Source organism: Mycosarcoma maydis, chromosome 7 (genome assembly GCF_000328475.2).
Source record: "Mycosarcoma maydis chromosome 7, whole genome shotgun sequence".
Lineage (NCBI taxonomy): Eukaryota > Fungi > Basidiomycota > Ustilaginomycetes > Ustilaginales > Mycosarcoma > Mycosarcoma maydis.
This window is the reverse complement of record NC_026484.1, coordinates 370,502-388,862: the sequence shown is the minus strand read 5'-3', so window position 1 is coordinate 388,862 and position 18,361 is coordinate 370,502. Positions and strand designations below refer to the sequence as shown.

General features: G+C 55.0%; 5 protein-coding genes across 5 annotated transcripts; 3 read left to right on the top strand and 2 right to left on the bottom strand.

The window, feature by feature from the left end:
* Positions 1-567: 567 nt before the first annotated feature.
* On the top strand, positions 568-2,481 carry UMAG_02937 (uncharacterized protein; the record flags this gene model as incomplete). Its single annotated transcript, XM_011391046.1, has 1 exon — positions 568-2,481. One exon carries the CDS (start codon positions 568-570, stop codon positions 2,479-2,481), a length of 1,914 nt encoding a protein of 637 aa, XP_011389348.1.
* A 303-nt stretch (positions 2,482-2,784) lies between these two features.
* UMAG_10323 (uncharacterized protein) lies at positions 2,785-3,218 on the bottom strand (the record flags this gene model as incomplete). The annotated part of the gene is made up of 2 exons (XM_011391178.1): positions 2,785-2,796; positions 2,886-3,218. 2 exons carry the CDS (start codon positions 3,216-3,218, stop codon positions 2,785-2,787), a joined length of 345 nt encoding a protein of 114 aa, XP_011389480.1.
* Positions 3,219-3,709: 491 nt separating this feature from the next.
* UMAG_02936 (uncharacterized protein) lies at positions 3,710-8,530 on the top strand (the record flags this gene model as incomplete). The annotated part of the gene is made up of 1 exon (XM_011391045.1): positions 3,710-8,530. One exon carries the CDS (start codon positions 3,710-3,712, stop codon positions 8,528-8,530), a length of 4,821 nt encoding a protein of 1,606 aa, XP_011389347.1.
* Positions 8,531-8,655: 125 nt separating this feature from the next.
* On the bottom strand, positions 8,656-9,462 carry UMAG_02935 (uncharacterized protein; the record flags this gene model as incomplete). The annotated part of the gene is made up of 1 exon (XM_011391044.1): positions 8,656-9,462. The coding sequence occupies one exon, from the start codon at positions 9,460-9,462 to the stop codon at positions 8,656-8,658; it is 807 nt and encodes a 268-aa protein (XP_011389346.1).
* A 2,189-nt stretch (positions 9,463-11,651) lies between these two features.
* Positions 11,652-18,065, top strand: UMAG_10322 (uncharacterized protein; the record flags this gene model as incomplete). Its single annotated transcript, XM_011391177.1, has 1 exon — positions 11,652-18,065. One exon carries the CDS (start codon positions 11,652-11,654, stop codon positions 18,063-18,065), a length of 6,414 nt encoding a protein of 2,137 aa, XP_011389479.1.
* Positions 18,066-18,361: the final 296 nt, after the last annotated feature.

Here is an 18,361-nt window from a genome sequence, read left to right as displayed (position 1 = left end):
GAGCCGCACACAGACACAAGGGCTTGCTGTGTCAGAGAGGCATTCACGATTCTTGATTCACGATTCTTGATTCACGACTCGCGATTCGCGATTATGGCGGTGTGACAAGACACGTCCAACTCGGCTGAATCATGTCAAAGTGCGCCAAGCGAACATCGACGTCGTTGGTGAATCAGCTTCAGCTTTCTCGTCGTTCTGCCTGAAGAACCTTGGCGCACTCACGACTCGTGACTCACGACTCACACTCATAACTACATACGTGCTAAGCACACGTAAACCACGAACTTACGTGTTTGACGTCAGTGTCCGGTCTAACAAAGGCACAAAAGCGTTCGGTGGATCACGCGGCTGTGAGCATCGTGCCTGCGGCCCTCCACTTTTTAATTCGTGATTCGTAATTCGTGGTTTGAGCGCGAAAAAAGCGCTTCGGTGATCTTCGTTGGTTGACTTGCTCGAGCTCACCAAGTCACGAGTCCAGTCTTGAGATCACCGCTCGTTCTTGCACAGTCACGGTCACGATCATCCCGCAACACGAACAGGATCGCACCATTCCGATCGACGGAAAAGATGGACGCTCGAACCTCAACATCAGATTCTGCCAGCTTCGGCTTGAACCCGTCGAGCGGCGATGTCAACAACAGCGCCACCCGGCTTCCAGGTCTCGCCGGTACACAGTCGGAAAAGCAGCTGACACAGCGAGAGCTCGCAGCACTCAGGACCATCAAGCGCAATGTCGACACGACCAAGTACGCCGGTTGGCTGTTGGGTGCTTCGGGCACATGGATTCTGCTGTCGCGACGCAAGCCTCCACCGAGGATGATTCCCAAGCTGGGATGGTGTGTGGTAGGCGGTCTGGGTGGTTCTTTCTTGACCATGCCCGCGGGTATCTTGCTCAGCAGGAATGTGTTGAGGGACGTCGAGGATCCCCAGCACTTGAGAAAGGTGCTGGCCGGGGCGATCGAAGAGCAGCGACAGGGGAGGAAGCCTCAGGTAGGCGTCGCACCACCCAAGGGCCTGAATGGCGAGTCGGATTTCGAGCAGGCACAGCAGCAGGCGGAGTGGGGTGGTGAACAGAGCGCGCAGAACTACACTGCTGGATTCGATAATGAGAATGTTGCAGCCAACACCGTTACCGCTCACTCGACAGCACAGGGATCTACCAGCATACGCAGTGGAGGTAACACCAGCGACAGGAGCGGTACGCCTAGACCGCCTGCTGATGCAGCGCCCGATGGAACGGGACCCGGTACAAGATGGGCCCAACTGCGAGGTGAGAGAGGCGTGGAGCCTAGCAAGTGGGAACGCATTCGGCAGGACAACGCTCGTACAGCCTATAGTCGTTCCACTGCCGCCTCGTCTGATGCGGAGCAGAGCAACTGGCAAGACCTGTCATCCTCGTACAACAACAACTCGCAGAGCAGCTCGGAGCAACAACAAACAGACAAGAGATTCAGCTCCTCCCGAACACCACCTCGTAGCACTGACGAGCCGGTGATGACGCTCTCTGGTGCTGAGGACGATCCTCGCTGGTCTTCACCCGCCACTTTCTCACCACGATCGAGCGGATGGGGCAACAACGAGTTGCTTGACGATCCCGCCGCACAGTCCCAGACGCGACGAGGTCCCGGATCTACACGCAGCTATGGTATCCTCTCGGTTCTCGAGGAAACATCTTCTAACACAGCCTCTGAATACCAGCTGGAATCCGATGCACCCATTCAAGTGGTCAAAGGATCGCTCCTCAGTGCTCTCGCCGGCGGAACTTGCGGATCGATCTACGGCGTTCTCAAAGGACGTCAAGGAGCAGGAACCGTACTGGGCACACGAATGGCTTTCAGCACGTTTTGTTTTGCATTTCCGTTCTTCGCCGTACGCGAGTACATTCTGTCGCCCATCCTGAAGCGTACTTCGAGCGGACCGGATCCGGCGAATCGACACATGCGCCTAAGTGCAGTCGCTAAGAACCGCCACACGCACAATTTGATCGCTTCGGGTCTGGCTGGTGCGGTGGTAGGGGCTGGTGCGGCTGGTTTTACGCGTGGGCCAGCGGCGATTCATAAGGGTGCTCTCACTTTCGGTCTCGCATGTACCGGTCTACAGCTGGTCGGCAACCAAGCAAGAATCGTAAGAGATACCATCATCCGTCGTACTCCTCGTCCCGTACCTGTGCCAGACAGCATGTCCGCACACCACGTCTTGAGCGACCCACCCGCCCCGGCCCCCCCAGCACCATCGGCGTCGGAAGATGTCCAGCCAGAAGCATCCACGCACGACGAAGCAAAGCAAGCAGATCAGCGAGATTGGCTGTCCAAAGTCAAACGTGCAATGCCGATCCGAAGCGTGTCGGATCAGGACTATGAAGAGAAGCTCAAGCACAGGTTGGCCAACGTCAACCACAGAATGGCCGATATCGAAATCGAGATTCGCGAGATCGAGGAGTTGTTGAAGCAGCAGCAGGAAAAGGCGCGGAAGCAGGATTGAAGTTTCAAGGCGATCCGGTGTGTTTGTGTACGTTCTCATCATCGTGTGGTGTTCAAGGAGGTGTCGTTTCTTGATCAGCCGCCCGTGTTGCGGTTGAAAGATGTAGACAAGTGCGCATCAACGAGTGGTCGGCTAGCTCCGAACAGAGACGAGCCATTGTTCACAAGGATAATGTCAAAGTTTCTGTAGACGTACAAGTACAAAGTAGGCGATAACGCGAGGCAGTCGAAAGGGAATTTGTAATCTCTTCAATGCCACCATGTGACATGGAACTGGGGTGGATCTTGAGCTGAAGCTTGCTTTTCATCCTTGGCGCTGTCAGAACCAAACAGGAGTGAATACCAAAGAACAAAGTGTTAGTATGTTTGCACAAATCACGACTCAAGTATGCTTCCTCTACGTACCTGTTTGTGCTTGGGATCTTTGCTGCAAATCACGTACAGCCTGCCCTTGCGTCGAACAACCGAGCAGCCATCGCAGAACTTTTTGACTGACGATCGCACCTTCATACCCCTCTGCTGCTGTTCCATCGACTTGAACACTGGTGATGATTTCGAGTATCCGGTCGTCGGGAGACGAGGAGATGACGAGGGTGGTGTACTGAGAGATGTCGATGTAGCAGTGGTCTTGAGCAGAGCGGACGAGAAGGACGACGAGGAAGAAGAGCAGAATCGAACCTGTGCCGTCGCGGCCGCAGCTGTGCGCCTAGAGAGGGTACTGAGGGCGATATGCATCATCGTTTGAAATGCCGGCAAAGTAGAGCGTAAGCGATGTGAGGAGAATGTCGATGAGCTTTGAGTGTTGACGGCCAAGACGAGATGGTGGTTTGAATAGACTAAGGAATGCACGATTGAGTTCCAAAAGCTTCATTCCACTTCACTCGGGCGATAAGAAGAACAGGAAAAAAAAAAAAATACGAAAAACCGACAATTGAATCACGAATGGGCGAGTTTTAGCGTAGGCTTTCAGGGTCCAAAACCGAAATTTCAGGACCGCAGCGTGCTGCCGCCATTCGTAATTCGTAATTCGTAATTCGTAATTGTTTTTCTGTTCTTCAGAGTCTCCTCCACAACCACCAAATTCGTGATTCACGATTGAGAGTCACGAGTAAGGCTTTCCGTGTTCGTGTTTGGTGCTGTGTAGTCCATCTCCCGTCCAGGCCTCGTACCACCATCGACAGACCCTAATCTGCCCGGAGGTCTTTTGATCACCAAAAACGTGAGCGATCATGCCGATAAACACTGACGGCAAGACCGCCACGACCGCCGCAGAGTCTTCAGCGCTCGCATGCGCTTCCATCTCGACCTCGGAACAGCTCGTCAAGACGCTTCGTATCCCTCAGCCACCGCCCAATGGTGTACGCAAGATCGACATCGCTCTCGAGGCGTGGCACTCAAACGAGCTCTATGTCCCACAGAAGGCTGAGCTGTTGTCACAGTGGGCCCTTGGGTATCTTTGTTCGTCTCTAAAATCATCCTCTTCCGCCGCCGCCTCCGGTCCATCCAACAAAGGCAAGAACAAAGCCAAGCAGCAACAGCAGCAGCACATTCCGACAAGCACAGTTGAACTAGACTCGAAAGCATGGATGCTTCTCTCGAACATCATTGCAACGCAGATCGGCACTGGATCCGACCTTTCGGAAGCTGCCAAACGAAGTTGGCTTTCGCATCTAGCTAACACGCAGCCCGTGCTGACACTGTCGGGCTCTTTTGCTCGACACCTTAGTCAGGATACGTCTCTTTCACTGGAAGAACGCCAGACACTATTGTCAGTAGCATCAGCGTCTCTCGAGAAGCTCTTATTGCCAGCGACATCGAGGACAGCGGCCACCAACATTGAAGCAGCAACAGATTCTATCCAGGCTTGGCTCGACTTTTTCGCACGACCTTGCAGCACATTGGAACAGCAAAAAGGATTTGCAATCCTCGGCGCCATAGTTACTACTTGGACAACGACGTTGCAGTATGGATCCAATGCCAAGAGGAACCATCAACATTTCTGTAGCAACGTAGTGCCATCCCTGCTACGTGCTCTCCATACTCTCAGCTTTCGAGGTACGCATGGCAAAGCCGGCTCTGCACGCCATGGTGCGCTCCTTGATACTGTTAGACAGATCGCTGCCGAATCGCTCTTCACCGAGGATGTTCAGCGATCGCTTTTGCAAGTTGCGCGCCAAGCCCAAGGTACGAATTCGCCTAGCTGCAAGCACACTCAAATCGCCGCGACAGGTGTCGTTTCTCAACTGTGCTCCTCCTTGCAAGATCCGCAACTCTCTCAGGCTGCATACAGCTCCCTGTCCACGATTGGTGATCTTCTATGGACAAAGCTGAGCCGCAGTGAGGCTCTCCATGTTATCATCTCTTCCAGCAACATCACATCTGGCACTGTACGCGAAGCACAGCTCGCTTTGGTCCGCAAAACGATGCTGTCGCAGTGGTATTTTCCTCTTCTACCTCACTTGTGCACATGTGCGAGCACGCAAGCTCCTCACGTGGATCGAGCGGCGGCAATAAGGGGCGTGCTGAACGGCATCGAGCGCCACAGTCTCTATACGCTAGGCTGCGACGAAGCCGAGGACTGGCGTTTGCTGTTTAGCGCGCTCTTTGAAAGCCTCCGTAACGAGTTGCGCGAGATCGCTACCGATTCCTCGCCAACAGCTCAGGCTGAAAAGGCAGACATCTTTGCTTGTCTCACCTCATTGTGGCGACTAGAAAAGTCGGTTGTCGAGGACAATCTGACTTGCATTTTCGCCCTTGTTGGAGCACAAAGAGTCTCAAAGCCGGCATTGTGGCTTGCCGAGCAACTGTCGCCTGCAACACTTGCTGCTCTCGACATGTTCCGCGCAGTTGCAGCCATCAACGTGCGATTCAGGACGATCCCTTCGCTCGTCAACACTATCATTGCCAGTCTCCAGCTCACGGCTGACCTGGTCGCAAAGACCGATGATGCTTCCCTCTCTTCATCGCTCTTCATGTCTCAGACCTTTCTGACCGAGTTCGCAAAACTATGTCACGACAGCATCACGGCCATGCAGGTACCGGAACTTATCCAGCGGCTCTCAAGTTTGGCTCAGCGTCTGAATTCGATTTCGCAGAGCAGTGCTACCCCCAAAGCATCCAAGAAGCAGCGTACATCTCACGGCAGTCCAAGCAAGACTGACAATGTGCAGACAGAAGGGACCAACGTGTGGATCGCGCATCTTGAAATCGCAGCACAAGTCGTGCAGAGCGTCAATCTAGCGCCCACTCTTCGCGCTCGCTGTAGCGCTGCAGCGGAAGAGCTGCACAAGGCTCTCATTCTCCCTTGCATCGACGTTTGCCTTTCATCACACACAGTGCAGCAATCAGCATCGATCTATGGCGTAGCCGCTGCTGCGCTGCGTGTGAGGCAGGCTTTGTTGTCCGAAAAGTGGCGATATGACCCATCCGAGCCTGTCAAGCTTGACGGATCTCTGCCGACAGAAAGCTTGACGTCTCTCGAAGAGGCGTTTGACGAGAGAGCCGATACGTTGCTCGAGCTTCTGTCGCACAAGCATCAAGATGATCCTGATTTGTGCCAACTGCAGTTTCAGATTGTGCAAGGCTTGCTGCAACGTGCGGAAAGGGATTTGTTCCTCGGACTCAAGGAGTCCCGATACTGTCGCTTGCTTGCTGAAGATAAAGGACCACTATGTGGTCTGATTCGCGAGTTGCCTTTGTCGGGCGGCTCGCAAGTGAGCGCGTGGACTGGCTGCGCCAACCAGATTCGCTCGCGACACGAATTGATGCAGACTCTCTGGATGGCGATTGTTACTCGATGGGCTCCCCTCTTTGAGGCAATTGCGGCCAGGGAGATCTTCGAAGTGCTCGCCCACACGCTCGTCGCCACTGCACAGCCAAGTCTGCAGAGGGACGACGTGCAGAGTGCAATGCGATACATGACTTCAACAGCGCTTCGCAACGCTTCCTTCCTCGAGCTGGCCAATTGGCGCAAGCACATAATTGCGACGATTCAGAAAGAGCTCGCGTCTCCAACTCTCGAGCGCCGCTTAGCATCTACAGCAGTGCTATGTGTTACCCCGTCTGAGTGGGTTACCAAGACTGCGCGCGGACCGATGCTCAAAGCTCTCCTCGCGCTCGACCGCGATCTTGTCGCTGCTCAGCATAAGAGAAAAGCAGCCGAACAAGTGGCGACAGTCGAGCGGATCGAGTTGCGCCGCCTGCTAGCAAGCGTGCAAGAGGCTTATGCAACGGAGGCGAATGTCAGTGATGACGAGTTACTTGCTTCTTTGGAGGCATTTTGGTCCTCGCAGGTGAGCGATGCCAATCTACAGCATGCATGGGAGCGCGCGTCGCTCGCCGCAATTCGGACCGCTCTTGGTGTTCTGTTCTCACGGGGCAAGGCGAATGCTGCCACACTCGAGCGCCTATTTTCGCTGGCCAAGCAGGTTCGACATGAGGCGACTGCCGAGATCAAGGATGACAGCACTCGAATCACACTCAAGATGCGTGCTGCACAAGAGATGTTTACTATCCTCAGCGCTGTCGGTGCTGACCATGCTGAGCTGCAGACTGAAGCAGGGGCTGCAAGGACAAATCTAGACGCGATTATGAATGTGTCGTCGACACGACTCGAGACGATCAGCGACGTGGAAAAGACGCTCGACGTCTTGCTGTACCACCTTGGCGAGGTCCGATTGCTCGTCCGTGCGACAGGAAAGGATGACAATCTCCAACAGGAGACGGCGCAGACGCTCTCTCGCGCGGTGATGAGGTCAGTCTGCACCGTTTTTGGGCGTGTCAACGTTTTGACACCAGAGAACGAGGCGACGAAGCTCGTGCGGCCGGCAGCCGATGTTGCGCTCGAGCTTCTGCGATGCATGGACATGTGTGGTAGGGCCATGTCGGACAGCAATATCATGCTGTCCGCTTGTCTGGCATATTCTGCGCTGATTGCATCGCTGCCCGGCTTGAAAGAGCAGCGACGAGTTGGCGACGGTCTCCAACGCATCGTTTCGCGTCTCGAGGCGCAGCAGTACGACACTGTTCTTTCCAAGCTGCTGAACGCACTCGGCTGTACGGCTTCGGCCAACATTGCGGTGGCTACTGTTAGCGCTAAAGAAGCCGCAACGATGGATGGCGACGAGGCAGCGCTCATAGGCACGATCGGGCTTGTGCTCGGAAGTGCTCCTGAAGCGACGTCGAAGATCGCGCGGACGCACTTGTCAAACTGGCTAGCGATCCTGAGCGGCAGCAACGCTACTGGCGGCGGTGGGCGAATCAAGCTGCGCTCGATGGTGGCTTGCATTTCGGCGCTGGATCTGGTATGCAGCCATCACGCGATGCTTTTGCGAACGCAGGATTTGGGGGCAGTGCTGCAGCTGTTTTCAACAGTGACTGGTCCAAGTATGTGCGACGAGCCGCTGGCGAGCGTCGTTGAGACCAAGCGAGAAGAGCTGGACGGTATGCGTTCAAAGTTGTTCGGTGGAATCGTGTCGACGTTGAGCTCTTTGATGCGGCTGAGACAGGATCTAGTGGTAGGATTTTTGCCGCAAGTTGGTCTGCTCCTCGCACGCCTGATCACGCTCTTCCGTCGACTGGGTCGTCACGCAAGCAACGGAGAGATTCAAGCATCTGGTTCGCAACGCCGTTCGCTGCGCCGCGATCTGCCCGCCTGGCTGGATCCGGTGTTGGTGACGCCTCTGAGAGCGCACCACGAAGCACGTGCTCTCTCAAGACTCGTCTCGAACGTTATGGCCAAAAGCGTTTCGCTCAAGCACCGATCCTCGGATGCGCCGGGAACAGCCGTCAAAGCCGAATCGCTTGCGAGGCCGTTGAGCAAACACGCGACCTACATGCTTGTGGCGTATCTGAAGAGTCTCACCGCACAAGGTAGCGTGGTACCTGCCGACGTGCGCGCCGAGTTGGAGGTGGGAATGATGACCATCTGCGAAATCATGGGGCACCATCAGCGAGATGCGGCTATGAGCGGACTGCTCGATTCGGCGGGCAAGGTGTTGATGAAGAGGATCTGGAGCGAGTTCGAAAAACAGAGGTACAAGGGTCAGTAACGGCGCACACGCTTTGTGTCCCTGTCACGCCTGTACACAACAAGTAGAAGCAGATCGAAAGAGATCAGATGCGATCCCTGAATGGTTTGAATTGTGCGAGTGTGATTGAGTATGCAACAGTGAGGCTATGTAGTGAAAGACGGATTGAGACGGACGATTGGTTCGGGACGCTTGGAGAAGAGAATCTTGCGTTTGATGACGTTGACCACGTCGTAGTATACCGCAGTTTGCGGTTCCGCGTCATCATCATACTCGTCATCATCGTCATCATTGTCTTTATTGCCATCGTCATCGTCGTGGTCTTGAACTTTGGATGGCTTTGGATGTTGTTCCTGTGAACTGTCCAAGAGTGTGGCCGTGTTTTCGACGATGTGTTCCAGTCCAAATGTCTGCTTGACGGGTTTTTGCCTGATCGGGGTGTGTCGCGGTGGAGAGGAGCTGAAGTCCAAGGCATCCCTGCCGCGTCTCGGCGACAATGGCGGTGCGAGCGGTGGCGACCAAGGCGTAGCATTATCTTGCTCGCACCTTGCTCTTTTGGGCGTGATCGGTGACGCTTGCTGTGCTGATCGCTTACCGTTGGCAAGCTCCACCAGTACGTCGTGTTGGGCATGTGCTGGGTCTTTGCGAACTTTTTTCTCCAATACAGCGAGCGGTTTGACGAGGTTGACAAACTTGCCCTCAAGTCGATGGTGCGAGATCATGAGGATAGGTCGGTCAGGCCGTGTTGGCTCAAAGCTGATGGTTCCCAAAACTTGGCCGCCTGTTGGCGATTGGTTTTCGATCTCGAGCGATCCTTGGAGTTCGATCAAGAGCAGTTCGCCGTCGGGAGCGAGCGCGGTGAGCGGCGGCGGTGCGAGCGAGCGTATCGAGGTGGAAGCGACATTGCTGCGCGCCGCTGCGAGCGCGACCGGAAGATTCACATGGATCCTCATAGCTCGAAGCGATGCATAGCGAGAGCAAGAGAGAGTGCGAGAAAGCTCTCGACGTGGTTGAGTCAAGACAACGTCCAAACGAGGGCCAAACGCGCAAGCAAGAAGCGTCAAGCACGAACACGCAAGTACAAACGTGGAAGCGTGAAGAGGGTTGCAAAGTGTTACTTTTGGGTTGAGCGCGTCGCGCAAATGAGTCTCGTGTACAGTACAGTTGGTGAGAGCAGTAAATTGCGATCGCATCGGAACAACGATCGCCGCCCGATCGATCATCGGTAGCTTTTCGGCGTAAAAAAAAAGGTTTTTGCAGCGGGGATCCACCGAAACGTGCGTTCAATCGTGAATCACGTGAATGGATATATGCATTGCCAGACAGACATGTGTGAATGTGTGAATTCACGATTGTGGGTGTGGTGTGACGATGCAGATCAAGATGTCGCTCACTCACGACTCGTGCGATCGATTCACGATTGCTGCGCCGCTCAATGCAAAGGGACAATCACAAAGGTACGGCGCCAACGCTTGATGGCGCCAAGGTCCACGGAGCAAACAGACAGGTAGGCAGACAGACACAGTCACGAGTTTCGGTGCGCTGGTCGACCATCCAGCGTCAAGAGTCGTGAGTGCCACCCACCAACAGCCGAAACTTTGGATTTGTGTGGCAGCAAAAGCATGTCGCAAACGCTCAACGCTCCTCCGTCCGAGCAGGCCACCGGATCAATTCTCGAATCGATCGTGAATCACCAATTAGGAAAATCATTGAATAGCAAGTGCGCGCTGATCACAGAATCATGACTTATGACTCTGCAGTTCGTGTGATCTCTGCGCAAACCTTTCATGTTTGTTCCTTGTTTTTTCGTTTCTTTCCTGTTCGACTCGTCACTTTCTGCAGCAGTCTGAGAGTAGGCACCAATCACCAAATCGCAAAACACAAAGCACGAAGCGGGACAGGGAAGAAAACATGAACAGCTCTCACGTCTGTAACTCACACGACTCACGACTGTAGTGAGTGAAACAAATCTATGAATCATGGAATACAAGCACGAATCTTGAATCAAGCGTAAAGGGACTCTAGGACTGTTATTAATAGCACCACGAATTGCGTCGGTGGCTGCGCCGAGCTTTCCTAGGCGCGAGCAGTCAAGTCACGAGCGGTGAAAAAGCGAGGGTCTCGGAGCAGCCGCTCGCTGACTCGCTGAAAGGGTCATCAGGAGAGCGACAGAGTCTCAGGTCACGTGTGCATCAGTCTTGAGTGCGAATCCCGATGGCTCCGAGATTGACGGTACTATCCAAGCACTAGCAGAAGGAGAAGAGTGGGAGAGAGCCGAGAGTGTGAGTGCCAAAGTGGTGCACGGGGTGAGCGTTAAGCGAAGCCAAGCAAGCCAATGTGAATCACGAATGTCGTCAGACCCGCGGGTCCATCCAACTCGCAATCTAACTCCTCACGACTCTGTGACTTCTGATGGGCCAAGTCCACAAACTCGAGCCGATTATATATATTCGTGATTGATTGATTTTTCTTTTCTTTTCCAGTCGCACGACTGGCCAAACGTAAAGAAGCAGAAAAAGCATAGCGCACAAATCATAAATCGTGAATCGCTTAACAGAATACTGAATCACGAATCACATATTGCTCACGGCTCGTCGCTTGTCCAACGTGCAAGCCGCTCGGCCCTCAGTTTGACATCGTAAATCGATCCTCCTTAAAATCGTGAGTTGTCGTCGTCTTTATCGTCATCGTCCACCTCGGCTCATTCGGCGGCTGCCGTAGCAAGCAAACACTCTTCGCAAACCCTTTCTTTCCATCTCACGTTACATCTTCGTTCTGCGTCGACTCCTTAGCCAACCAGCTTCTACCTTGACTTTGACGCTCGCCCATGGGCAACATCAACCGCATCTCTATCCCTCGTTCTTTGCAGCTATTCAAAATCCCTCTTGCCAGATCCAAGCACTTCTGCCTTGGCGGCTCCTTTTCTCCACGTTTGGACATGCCCGCGCCCAACATGATGAATTGATCTTCAACTCAATCGGTCTCCGCCCTCCGTGGCTGTCCGATCGGACCCTCGAACCATCTCAGAGCTTCGGTCGCTTCTATCGTTTCGATCCTCGGCCTCGTCTGCCAACACCCAGTCGCTCCTCGCTGATCACCAACCAACAGCTTTTACTCCACTAACCCATCCATGTTCGACACAATGACCGACAGCACCTTCGCGCTCAAGTCGCCCCGGTTCGACATCGACGAGGAACCTGGCGACTCACACTCCTCTTCAGGCCATCGTTGGGTCGGTGCTTTCGAAAGAGTCCTTGGCGATCGCGAGAGCCTGGCCTCAGAACGTACTTCCAGACCATCCGTAAAGCAAGTCTCTTCTATCAACCCTGTTGTCGGTACACGCGACACTCGCTCCTTTTCCTCTCGTGCCGCTGCCTTTGATGAGCCTGTCAGCGAACCCTCGCGATCTACCGCCGTGTCCCGTGCCGGAAGTTCGCACTCCAGCGGCCATGGCTCTCCCTCAATGCGCAGTATTCCCCCTTCCGATCTTGCATCCAGTCAGCAAGCTTCTCTTACCGACACGATCACCTCCGATCATGCTCAACTTCTGTTTGGCACCGAGACAGCTTCCCATGGCGCCACCCTTACCCGGTTCCGCACAAACTCGTCCAGCGGCAGCATCTCGCTCGTTTCCTTACCGCCATCCTCGGCAGCATCTACGCACAACGCATCCTCCAACACTAGCTATGGGACTTGTCTGCAGCATCGCACCAAGCCGACTTCCACCTCCCTTCACATCGTTCCTCCCCAGCTACACGACACAGCCGAGCTCAGAGTGCACTCGCAAGGCCCAGCGCACGTCTCTATCAATGTCCATGATTGCCTCCGCTTCGAACAGAGCTACATCAACCACGCTCCCTGCGTTCATCATGTCATGGTCACCAATCGCAGTTCACAACATAGTGCGCTCGTCCGTCTCGAATCCGATCTGCGTCAAGGCCTCACCTTCATGCGTCGCAAACGTTCCTCCTCTCTCAACCAATTCGAGCCTGTCGCATGGCCCTCCAACACCTTTGCTTGGGCCCAAAATGGCGGCTTCATCCCCTCGAACCTCAGAGGTTGGAGGCATGTCCTCGCCAACCTCGAGAATGCAGACTCGTTCATCCTCGACCCACAACAGTCCACCAAAGTCTACGTGGTGCTTCGACCCGTTGACTTTGTCGAGGAAGCCGAAGCAGAGCGTGCCCACACCGGCTGGCCCTACAAGACGCCCACCTCGCCATCGACACAGGCTGCGCCTAGCAAACACGGCGAACTGCTAGCCTCACCTGCTCCGCCACTCGCCCACTCAGAGCACAGCACAACCACCTCGCCAGTCTCAACGCCAGCTGCCCTTGGCGATCAGCAAGGCAGCTTCAGTGCTACCGTCTCGGAACACGACAACGCTGCAAGTGGAACCGAGGAGCTCGGTCTGACCTCGCCGCGCTCGGCGCCTGAAATGCGTGGTCCTCGGCATTCTTCCAGTTCCCAGCCTGTGCGCTCATTGCATCCTGCATTTGGTCTTCGTGGCACAATCACTCTCTCTAGCTGGGCCTTACCTTCGACCGACAACCAAGACGAAGCGTCACTCGACACCACAAATCCTCATGCTTCCTCGCGGCCTGTAAGCATCTATGGCGCTGGCTCGCAGGCAGCATCCGCATCCGCATCCGTTGTCTCGTCTAGTCTTTCTGCACTCCAGTCGCAAGCTGAGGAACGAGATGTGCAAAAAATTCGTATTCCTCTGGCGGCGCAGTGCTGCCGCCCTTTTATCGACGCTGCCATCGCCTCCGCTGCTCGTATCGAGCCCAATTCATCGACGCAAACTAGCCATGGCTCCGCCATCTACCTTGATTTCGGTGACGTCATTGTCGGTCATTCGCAGTCTCAGACCTTGACGCTGCGCAACCTGTCCGAGATTGATTGCTTCTGTCAGGTCAAACTAGAAGAGGCCGACAACATGCTTCAAACGCCACCCATCAGCTTGACCCAAGCCGACACCGACGAGATCGTCCCATCCGTCTGGGCAGGTGATCAGGAGTCGGTCTCTTACGATCCTCTTGTCCTCGCCCGCCTCGAATCCAAACAGATCAAGGTCTCGCTCAAGCCACAAGAGCCTTGTCGCGACTACGAGCAGGTCCTCACCATTACTTCGCTCCACAACACCGCTAATAGCATTCGCTTTGTCATCCGAGCCAACATGCTGGGTACCGCAAAGGACGACGCACTATCCGTGCTCTCTGGCGATTACCTCGACTTTGGCGACTGCTACGGTGGCCACTGGACCAAGCAGCTTCTCGTGCTCAAGAACAATGCCGACGTGCTTCTCGATGTCTCTTTTGGAGTGCAAAAGGGCTTCCAAGTCATGTTTCAGCTCGCAGAGTTGGCGCCGCAGACAGACGATGAGGCCTTCGAGCAAGAAGAGCTCCCGCCAAGCGCCCATATCAGCGAGATATCGCTGTCTTCGGCCAGCACCGACGATCGAAGCTTGATGTCGTCGCTAGAGGATAGCGGCAGCGGAGGTTTCGGAGCCGACGGAGCATCCAGTGCCTACGAACACAGTCGACTGTCGGATGCCCAAGGCGAGCACGGCGCTACCAACTCTGAGCTCGCCAAGACGCCTACGCATCACGCACATGTGCCCAAGGGATCTGCAGCGTTGGATCCCCCCGCATTGCAACTGCCTGCTGCAGACGCTGCCGATGCTTGCGACTTGCTTCGAGGTCGTAGAGCCAGTAACCAGACGGACGAGGACGGAGTTGATGCCTCTTCAGTTGCTTCGCAAGCGGGTTCACGATCCACTTCGCCCGTCCGTCCAGCTACGAATCTTGCGTCACAGCCAACGGTGGGTGCTCCGCTTGCATCTTTGGCAGCAGAGTCTGCACAATCTAGCAAGGCGGATTCGCCTCATCTCAACCTGATGGATCGCGTGCATTCCGGCCGTGCGCAGTCGCTCTCCTCAGCAGCCAGCGACTTTGACCGAGCCAGCGTCTCGACCAATCCACACAGTCAGATGTCGTCCGCATTCATGTCTCGACCTGCTTCGCGCGGCCGCCTTACCGAGTCGGAACGCCACGATGATGCCAACTCGGTCCGATCCGTCCATACAGCTCTGTCTCAGGACAGTCGCCCAGGTCCATATCCTGCTAGTTCGTCCCATGCAGGTTCTTCAAACGTCTCTGGTCGAAACTCGCATCGCACCAATACAGGAGCAGCGATCTCCGGCTTGCGCAATGTTGAGCACGCACAAACCAACCAACTGGAAGAGTTGATGCTTCGACCCGGAGGCGAATATCGCGTCTTTGTTTCGTACCGACCGGAGCGCGCTGCATGGGATGCCGACTTTACAGGTGGTCGCCTAGTAGAAAAGACGTTCCGCGTTTCGCTTGATTACTCTCGTGCGCGTCTTGCCAACATGCGAAGTCGCGGAGGTCGCGAACGTAGGACGATTGTCTGTCATAGCCGCACCTGCACCTCTTTCATCTCGATCGCGCCCAAGATGATCGATCTGGGTGAAGTGCAGGTCGGCACACGCAAGTCGGCCAACATCTCGGTCACCAACCGATCCGAGCTGACCGCGCGCGTCGATCTTCGCTTCGTCTCCAAGGTGCTCAGCATGTATCGAGACGAGGTGGCGATTCCGGCTCTGCAGACGGTTGAGCTCAAGGTCGAATCATTCCCACGCAGAGTCAACGAGACGTACCGCAAGCAGATCACAGTGGCTAATTTGCTCAACAGGCAAGGCGATCAGATCTTTGAAGTTCGATCGCGTAATGTTGACAAGCAACGCATCAGCTTCCACTCGCTCTTCTACCGCATTTTGACGCCGACCGGTGCAAACTATGTCGATTTCGGCGACGTCGATATCAACTCGATGCGTATGCGTACGTTTACCATCGAAAATGTTTCGGACAAGAAGCTGTCGCTCGAATTGAGCCCAGCTCATCCAGAAGACGTCACGCTCTACATCAAGGCACCGCCCGCCGATGCAAGCCACGAGAGCAGCCCAAAATTGGAGGCAAAGGCGGCGGTCTCCAAGTACAGCGAAACGCAGCTCAACGAGCCCCAAGCTTCCAGCGCTGAGACGGCCGAAGGCACCAACCCTGGACGTGTCAACGGCGGCTTGAGCATGACCAAGTCGAGCAAGCCCTTGATCAAAGGTGCCGATCTCAAAGAACGTTTTCTCGAAACGATTTCAGTTGACTCTCCTACCTCGATGCGGACCGAGAATGCGTCTTGGAGGCTCGCGCAAAAGCACAGCCACTATCGCAAGAAGGAAGATGGCAGCGCTGTCTCCACACAAAGAAAGACACACGCCTCGGGCAAGTCCAAGCCTAACATTAACTTGCTCTCAGCGCTCAAGAAGGGCGGCAAAGGAAGGATCACAGTCGGCTATGGCAAGACGGTCACTTTTAAAGATCGAAGTCTGATCAGCGAATTTGAGTATCTTGACCTAGCCACCGGTCCACCTGTCGATGCCAAGCGCATCCCTGCCAAGAGCAAGAAGTATGCGCTTCTGGAGAACATCACCACGGGTGGTAAGGCCAAGAGTCTCGGTCAGACCACAGGTGCGAAGCACGCTGCGGACGACGACAGCAGCAATGGCGGAAGCGTCAAATCCAAGGCAGGCTCAAAATTCAAAGCGAGCCAGAATGCCAAGGACAAGGCTACAGAAGTACGTCCTGAACCCGGGTCCCTGTCGCCCAATGCAACTGCTTCCAAGGTGGCTTCCACTGTACCTCGCCTTCCATCGCCTTTGGCGAACGACATTATTGCGCACAGTGCATCGCAATGCCGTACTGTCACCAAGCATACGCCTCACGCTGGCACTGGAGCTGCGAGCAAGTCGCAGCCTGCATCGGCAATTCGCCATCACGGCAAGAGCTCAAAAGAAGGAAAGACAGGAGATGCTTCGGCGCGCGTCCACTTCTCCCCTGCATTGACTGGAAAGCGCAAAGCTCCTCCAGTGCTCTCGAATCCGGTCGATGTGTCGCGAATGTCGATCGAAGATCTGCTTGCCGCGGTCGAGGCGCAGACGAGCATGCTCAGTACCTTTTTCCTCGGCAGTCCTGACGCTGAAGAGCAGTTTGTGCGAGCCGAGATCAACCTACGTCGTGAGCTGCAGAGCTCCATCGATACCGGCAAGCTGATTCCGCTGGAGGTGCTCGCAGTAGCGCCGCGCTCCGAAGGGCAAGTAATTGCCATCTACCATCCGAGTGGCAGCACAAGGCCTCACATCCAAGGTACCGCGCGAAAGCAAGACTCGCGCATCTTTATGCGACTGATCGACTTTGATCTGGGTGTAGTGCAACGGTCCGAAGAGTTTTCTGGTATGGCCGAACTCGAGGCGGACGAGCTGCCAGTGCGCGATTTGATGCTGCGAAGCAACACGTGTCGCAGCTTGCTCGAACTGGGTCAACCTCATATCAACTTTGGTCACATGGAAAAGGGCGACTCCAAGACACGCAAGATCTTGATTCAGAATCGCAGCGAGTGGGCCTTGCGGTACTGTATCCGCAAGAGCGGCAGCATTGCCAGCGGCGATATCAAACTCAGCAGTGGACGCTACGGCGTGGTGCCTGGATATGGCAAGCGCGAAGTCGAGTTTGTTTTTTCGCCGTCCATGTCTGGTCCTTTCCAAGAAAAGCTGGTGGTAGAGAATGTGGCCGACCGTGACAACGACCAAACGGTGGTGCTCAAGGCCAACGTGCGCAAGACACCCAACTTCGCAGTCGATCCGGGTGCAATCAACTTTGGCGCGTGTACCCCGGGCAAGCTCTCGACCCCTGAAAGCTTTGTGCTGACCAACACCACCGCCAAGTCGCGCTCGTTTGTGATCGCTATCGACTCTCACGATCTGCTCCACCAGCGGTGCTTGATCGATGTGGGGCTGAGTACGGCGAGTGACGACCAGGTGAGGGGAACGCTCTCCAAGGAGGAAGAAGAGGAGATCGAGAATCTGTCCCAGAAACTCAAGATCGCTAACAGAAAGGGCAACACGGACAAGGTCAAGAAGTACGAGGAGCGCTTGACTGCTCTAGGAGTCAAAGTGCCTAGTTTGTCTTCTTCGGCGAGCGCATCGGCCGATGATGCGCCACCGGTGGTGAGCTCGAGCGAGAACGCAGCTGCCAACTCTGTGCAAGTGGATGGCGAGACTGGCAAGCAAGAGGATTCGAGAAGGGCGACAGAGGGCGAACCTGCGGCCAACGCTGCTGCTACCGTTAGCAGTGCTGCGACGGCCGGGATCGACAGAGCTAAAGAGCTCAAACGAATCTCGTCCACAGTCACATGCTCTCTCAGTCCCAACCAAAGCATACGCCTCATCCTCCGCGTTCGCCCTAGCGCCGTTCAGTCTGCCATCCCATCCAACACTTCGGATCCAGCCGACCGTCGCACACAAGACAAGTCCGGGATGGAAGAGGTCTCGGTACCTGTCAAAGTGCACGAAGTCAAAAATCAGGACGAAACCAAGACCGTGGTGCTCATGGCTACGGTTGAGTTCGATTTACCAAAGTGCGGGAGTGACGATCAGGAGGTGTTTCCTGCAGATGCGGTCATTTTCAGCTCTTCAGAGTGAGACAGAGGCGATGTGGTACGATTGCAAAGAATTTGTGTTTTACGTTGCTTGTGTGACGTAGATCGTGCGTGTTGTGCTGCTCAGCGGTGAGATTGAGTGTGGAACAGATGAGCAAGTGAGCAAACGAGCTACATGGTACGAGATGACCACGTCAACATCAATCACGAATGTCAATGTCGTGCGTGAATCGTGAGTGGCTGTTGTGTGAGAAGCAGTTGAAGAGAATGCGCCAACCGCACAGCCAGCAGACACGCAGCAAATTCGCTTTACTGCACAAAATCGTGGATCTTGCACTG